Source organism: Babylonia areolata, chromosome 32 (assembly GCF_041734735.1).
Source record: "Babylonia areolata isolate BAREFJ2019XMU chromosome 32, ASM4173473v1, whole genome shotgun sequence".
Classification (NCBI taxonomy): Eukaryota; Metazoa; Mollusca; class Gastropoda; order Neogastropoda; family Buccinidae; genus Babylonia; species Babylonia areolata.
Window position 1 is genome coordinate 11440138 of NC_134907.1, and position 7500 is coordinate 11447637.

Genomic DNA, 7500 nt, shown 5'->3' on the forward strand with positions numbered 1-7500 from the left:
GGGGTTGGTAGAAAGGGTGCGACTGGGTAAGGTGGGGGTGGGGGAGGGGTGTTGAGGGTGCGGAAACCGTGCAGAAGATGATGCAGCAAATCATGACAACAACGACGACGACGACGACGACGACGACGATGATGATCACTACTGTGACGAAGACAACAACGAAGTAAGCGAGAAAGATTAAAAACGACGACAGATGACCCATTCTCACCGCTTTTCACTCACTCTTTTATTAGTAGTATTATTCAGAGAAGGCCTTCAGCATCAGCCACGTCACATGGGAGCTGAATGCAATGGACAGACCAAAGTGGCGTTCAGCTGTCCACAAAGGCGCCAAATCCTTTGAGGCCAACAGAATCGCTGCAGCAGAGCAACGCAGACAGGCCAGGAAAAGCAGTGCCAGGAAGTCCCCGACAGCCGCCACCATCCCCTGTCCACACTGCGTCAGAACCTTCCGGGCGCGGATTGGCCTGACCAGTCATCTGCGCACCCACAGAGCCCAACCCACCCACCCCCAGGATGACTAGATGGTCCTCGTCGATCCCGACGGACGAACCACAGTATTATTATTATTATTTTATTATTATTTTATTTATTTAAAAAAAAAAATCAATCTATTCATCATTTTTCTAATTTTAGGCTGGGGCCTCAGTTGCATGCAGACAACAGAGCACCCCTATTTTTCTTTTCTTTATTCTTTTCTTTTTCTCTTTTTTTAAATTTTTTTTACTTTTCCATCTTTTTTTTTCTTTTCTTTTCTCCTCTCTGTTTTTGGATGTTTCACGCTAGCTTTCACTGACCAATAAAAATTAAAAAATTAAAAAAAGAGAAAAACAAAACAAAAAAAACAACAACAACCCCCCCCCCCCCCCCAACAACCAAAACAACAACAACAAAAACAACAACAACAAAATATGCTTGTTTTGCTGTGAATGGACAATTATTTGGAAAACTTTAGTGTTTAAAAATGTTACAGTTGTCAGTCTGGGTTTTTCTTGACATACTGTGAATTCTTCTTTTTCTTCTTCTTCTTCGTTCGTGGGCTGCAACTCCCACGTTCACTCGTATGTACACGAGTGGGCTTTTACGTGTATGACCGTTTTAACCCCGCCATGTAGGCAGCCATACTCCGTTTTCAGGGGTGTACTGTGAATTCTTTACTGCTTGTATAAACTGTTCCTTTCTCAGTGATTCCACGATCATAAAGCACAACCTATTAACATATTATTATGTTTTTTCTTTCTCCAATCACTGACACTCACCCTCTCCATTTTAGATTTTATACTCTATCTTTTCCACATTCTGTTCTCTCTGTCTGTCTATCTGTCTGTCTGTCTGTCTGTCTCTTCCTTTCTTAGTCCCCTCCCCCTTGCCCCCCCCTCTCCCTCACCTCCACCGCCCCCCTTTTCATTTGAATATACAGAAATGTCGATTTCTAATTAATACTAACAATCATCATTATGATAGGAATGATAATAATCCAAATAATAATAATAATAATATCATTTATTTTCAGTCTAATATCATCATCTTAGATGAACAGGCTATAAATAAATAAGTTTCAGTTCAGTTTCAGTAGCTCAAGGAGGCGTCACTGCGTTCGGACAAATCCATATACGCTACACCATATCTGCCAAGCAGATGCCTGACCAGCAGCGTAACCCAACGCGCTTAGTCAGGCCTTGAGGGGGGGGGGGGAAAGGTGAATAAATAATAGATAAGCTTACACAAATAAATAAATAAATAATAACTATAATGTGAAAAAAAAAACATTAAAAAATAAACAAATAAATGAACGAATATTATCATGTATGTACATGTGTGTGCATTTGTACGTGAACATGAGCCTGTGTGTGCACTTCAGTGGCTTTTCACTCACTCATTCACAGGACCAAAAGACGCTGATTCGCGAGGATGCTTGACCTTGGAGGACGTTGTCATTAGCGGAAGTCCCATCCACAAATCAGACTGTAGCTTTGTGCGGGTGCTGCGAGAGCGAGGCATCAAGGTCAAGTACGAAAACCAAGAGCTGACGTCACCCCCGCCCTACCCCAACACTGCCGTGATTCTGGGTCAGTGGGGTTCAATGGTCTGCGGCTTCATTGATTTAGTTGTTTGAAATTGATTAATTCATTCTTTTGTTGTGTGGGTGGGTCACCTCAGCGCTTCACAGCTTTATTAATTGTTTGAAATTAATTGATTAATTATTCATGTGGAGTGATGGCCTAGAGGTAAAGCGTCCGCCTAGGAAGCGAGAGAATCTGAGCGCGCGTAAAAGAACCCACGGCAACAAAACGGTTGTTCCTGGCAAAATTCTGTAGAAAAATCCACTTCGATAGGAAAAACAAATCAAACTGCATGCAGGAAATATATATATATATATATATATATATATATATATATATATATATATATACATATATAAAGGGGGGTGGGGGGCGCTGTAGTGTAGCGACGCGCTCTCCCTGGGGAGAGCAGCCCGAATTTCATACAGAGAAATCTGTTGTGATAAAAAGAGAAATACAAATACAAAATACAAATACAAATACAATTAATTTTTTGTGTGTGTGAGTGGGCTCAACACTCCCCAGCTTCATTAATTGTTTGAAATTAATTGATTAATTATTCAATCATAATCAGTAAATCGTTTTCACCGCGTATCAGTCCAGAGTGCAAAATTCCCTTGTGCTATAAACACAGAAAAGGTGGTGTCTAAGAATAGCTGGGGATCCCACTGTGCTGTGTAGAAAATGCCCTTTGCCATTGACGAGACCGACCTACCTCCCTACCTACCTACCTTCTCACCCAGAAAATAATAATAATAATAATAATGATAATAATAATACTGATAATAATAATAAATAAATAAATAAATAAAAACAAAAATAAATAAACAAATTAAAACAATAGCAAAACAACAACAACAACAACACACACACACACACACACACACACACACACACACACACACAACACACAACACACGCACACACAACACACACACACACACACAGAGGAAAACAAAACAAACCACACACACACACACACACACACACACACACACACACATAACACAGAGGAAAGCACACACACACACACAACACACACACACACACACACACACACACACACACACACACACACACACACACCGTGCCCACACACACACACACACACACACACCCACACACACACACACACACACACACACACACACACACACACACAGAGACCCATGATCAGGTCGCATTTCAGTGACGTGGGTGTTCTACTTGGCTGGTACTGAAATGCGACACAGGCGGTGAAAGCACTATCATTTCATATGCATAACACTATCTTAGGATGTGCCCGGCTTACACCAGAGACTGACATCGGGTTACAGTTGAGTTTCCACACCTGCGTATAAAGACAAAAACGAACAAAACAAAAAAAAAAGTTGTAATTTGCGCTATTATTTCACATGCATAACATCGTAGGATTTGCTCGGCTTATACTTATATTGAGAACTGTATGATCAATGATTTCTTCTCTGCTATGGGAACTCGTTTACAGCTTAGTCTTTTGTGAAGGACTTTGACTCTCAAACTAAGAGAGAAGATTGCACTGGCTATCAGTGCTGAAGCCTTGGGGGGGAGCTAGTTGGCCTTTGGGGGGGGCATCCCAACGCTTGTCCTAAAGCCCTCTTGGCCGAGAGAGTGAGGATGTAACTTGGGCAAGACACTCTTCGCAATGAATGTCAAATTTTAGCACAGATGGTTGGGACAGTAGTTGTCACCCCTGCTGCTCGGATAGTCATAGTCGGACATGACAGACTTGTCATACTATATCATACACGGACGTGTTGGCAATGTTCTTTTTTTTTTTATAATTATTTCAGGGCGTTTTCGTTGGTATTCTCCATTCGTTATTTCAGCTACCCGGAGAGATGCCGGGGTGCTTTCAATCAAAACAATTTTTAATAGTATTCAATCTTCTGTAGGTTCCGTGCTAAAAAGCAGCAGCAGCAGCAGCAGTGATAATTAACGGGCGCAATAGCCGAGTGGTTAAAGCGTTGGACTTTCAATCGGAGGGTCCCGGGTTCGAATCACGGTGACGGCGCCTGGTGGGTAAAGGGTGGATATGTTTTCCGATCTCCCAGGTCAACATATGTGCAGACCTGCCAGTGCCTGAACCCCCTTCGTGTGTATACGCACGCAGAAGATCAAATACGCACGTTAAAGATCCTGTAATCCATGTCAGCGTTCGGTGAGTTATAGAAACAAGAACATATCCAGCATGCACACCCCCGAAAACGGAGTATGGCTGCCTACATGGCGGGGTAAATAAACAAAACGGTCATGCACGTAAAATGTTAACTGTTACATGTTATTCTCAGTGTGTAGGTGTGCGTGCCTGAAATGGGATTGAACGACACAGGAAACAAATGATGAGCGCCCAATGGCAGCCGTGAGTTGGCTCTACCCAGGTAGGCAGCCTGTTGTGTAAATGACTCCGTGTGTGTAAAGCGCTTAGAGATTGGTCTCCGACCGAGTATAGGCGCTATATAAATATCCATAGCAATCAATCAATCAATCAATCAATCAATAATTGTCATACTAGACACAGTAGCAGTCTTGTTTTCTTTAGCCTTGATGTTGTCTCCTTTATCTCAGGAGGGGCGACACTGCTGGGTCTGGAGGCGAAGATCGTGGTGTACGTGCCGGAGGTTCATCGCATCAGCATCACCGGGAGAGACACCAAGCCTGTGTCCTTCCCCTCCATCATCGGCAACACGTTCAGATCTGTCTGCACTACTGCTCAGTCGGCCAGTGTCACCTCTGCTGCTGCAATCACCACCACTGCCACGACTTCTGCCAACAACTCTGCCATTGTGAGCACTGTTACTGCCACCACTACCACCGCTACTTCTGCTACTCTCAACACTGCTGCCACGACCGCTTGCTCTACTTCTGGTGACAACTCTGTCACTCTCAACGCTGCTGTTACTACCACCACTATCATCACTACTTCTGCCAACAACTCTGCCATTGTCAACACTGTTGGTGCCACCACTACCACCGCTACTTCTGCTACTCTCAACGCTGCTGCTACCACCACTATCATCACTACTTCTGCCAACAACTCCGCCATTCTTAACACTGCTGCCACCTCCACTTCCATCAGCACTACAGTAGACACATGCAGGCTTTCTGAAAGAGCGGTGGTAGACAGCCGTAGTGGTGAAACCTCCAGCGATTGCAAAAACAACAACAGCAGCAACAATAACAGCAATAGCTGCAGCAGCAACAACGACAGCAGCAGCAGCGACAACAGCAAAAACGACAGCAACAGCAACAACAACAGCAAAAACGACAGCAACAGCAACAACAACAGCAATAGGAGCATGGAAAGTTCGAGCAACAACAACAGTAGAAGCACCACCACCACCACCAACAATAACAACAGCAGCAGCAACAACAATAACAACAGCAATGGGAGCATGGAAAGTATAAATAGCAACAACAACAGTAGCAGCACGGAAAGTGCAAGCAGCAGCAGTAGAGAAGACACGAGAGGAGGAGGAGGAAGAGGAGGAGGAGGAGGAACAGTCAGGGAAGTTCCAGAGACGGATGCCGACAGAGTCTACAACCTGGGCCGCTGGAACCGGGAGTACCTGTGGATCGTGGCCTCTCGCTGCCTCTCTCACCTTGTGGTGTTCCACGTGTGAAAAAACAAACAAACAAAAAAAAAACCCAACAAAAAACCCACACACCTGGACATCTTCTGACAACGACTCTGTGCCACTGTCAGCATTGCTGCTGCTGCTGCTGTTGGTGATGATGATGATGATGCCCACCATCACTACCACACTTAACTCTTCATTCACCACCATAGGCGACCTTAATTGACAAGACAGTGCAGCGCCATAGGCGACTTTAGTTGACTAGACAGTGCAGCGCCATAGGCGACTTTAGTTGACTAGACAGTGCAGCGCCATAGGCGACTTTAGTTGACAAGACAGTGCAGCGCCATAGGCGACTTTAGTTGACTAGACAGTGCAGCGCCATAGGCGACTTTAGTTGACTAGACAGTGCAGCGCCATAGGCGACTTTAGTTGACTAGACAGTGCAGCGCCATAGGCGACTTTAGTTGACAAGACAGTGCAGCGCCATAGGCGACTTTAGTTGACTAGACAGTGCAGCGCCATAGGCGACTTTGATTGACTAGACAGTGCAGCGCCATAGGCGACTTTAATTGACTAGACAGTGCAGCGCCATAGGCGACTTTAGTTGACTAGACAGTGCAGCGCCATAGGCGACTTTAGTTGACTAGACAGTGCAGCGCCATAGGCGACTTTAGTTGACTAGACAGTGCAGCGCATAGGCGACTTTAGTTGACTAGACAGTGCAGCGCCATAGGCGACTTTAGTTGACTAGACAGTGCAGCGCCATAGGCGACTTTAGTTGACTAGACAGTGCAGCGCCATAGGCGACTTTAGTTGACTAGACAGTGCACCGCCATAGAAGACTATAGTTGACAAGACAGTGCACCGCCATAGGCGACTTAAGTCGACACCAAAGATAATTTTAATGAGACCTTCATTTTATTTTATTTTAATTTTAATTTAATTTAATTTTTTTTTTACGTTGTAACAAAGCTTGGCAGCTGCAACCAGTTTCCCGCCAATAGAACAATGACAAACCTCAGTTTGCCCCCTGACCGAGTTTGATGTGAACAAGTCCACTGGGTTGTTTTGACTTGAACCGAAGCCTGTGACTGGGAGCATCGCATCTAAAACATCTGGCGCTTGGGGGAGCATTTTTCACACAGAAACTTGGCGGTGAAAGGGTTAAAGTGGGTCTTCTGACGGGGTAGGTGAAATGGGTCTTTGGGTGGGTGGGTGAAATGTTTCGGGGAGGAGTTGGGATGGGTCGGTGGGTAGGTGAAATGGGTCTTGGATGGAGGTGAAATGGGTCTTGGGGTTGGGTAGGTGAACTTGAAATGGGTGTATTGTGGGGTGGGTGAATTGTCTTGGGGTGGGGTAGGTGAATTGTGTCTTAGGGTGAGGTAGGTGAAATGGGTCTTAGGGTAGGGTGGGTGAAATGGGTCATGGAGTGGGGTAGGTGAAATGGGTCTTAGGGCAGCATAGGTGAAATGGGTCTGGGGGTGGGGTAGGTGAAATGGGTCTAGGTGCGGGGTAGATTAAATGGGTGTAGGGGCAGGTAGGTGAAATGGGTCTTGGATGGAGGTGAAACGGATCTTGGGGTTGGGTAGGTGAAATGGGGGTATTGTGGGGTGGGTGAATTGTCTTGGGGTGGGGTAGGTGAATTGTGTCTTAGGGTGAGGTAGGTGAAATGGGTCTGAGGGTGGGGTAAGTGAAATGGGTCTAGGTGCGGGGTAGATTAAATGGGTGTAGGGGCAGGTAGGTGAAATGGGTCTTGGATGGAGGTGAAACGGATCTTGGGGTGGGTGGGGTAGGTGAAATGGGTCATGGGGTGGGGAAGGTGAAATGGGTCTTGGGGT

General features: G+C 45.4%; 1 protein-coding gene across 1 annotated transcript in view; it reads left to right on the forward strand.

Moving 5' to 3' along the window:
• The window catches only part of LOC143276657 (uncharacterized), a 22499-nt gene extending 15648 nt beyond the window's left edge, over window positions 1–6851 (forward strand). The window contains exons 10-11 of the mRNA XM_076581282.1: window positions 1887–2069; window positions 4650–6851. Coding sequence (XP_076437397.1) covers window positions 1887–2069; window positions 4650–5704 — 1238 coding nt within the window. The 3' untranslated portion in view covers window positions 5705–6851. The remainder of the gene's footprint in view (window positions 1–1886; window positions 2070–4649) is intronic.
• Window positions 6852–7500: the final 649 nt, after the last annotated feature.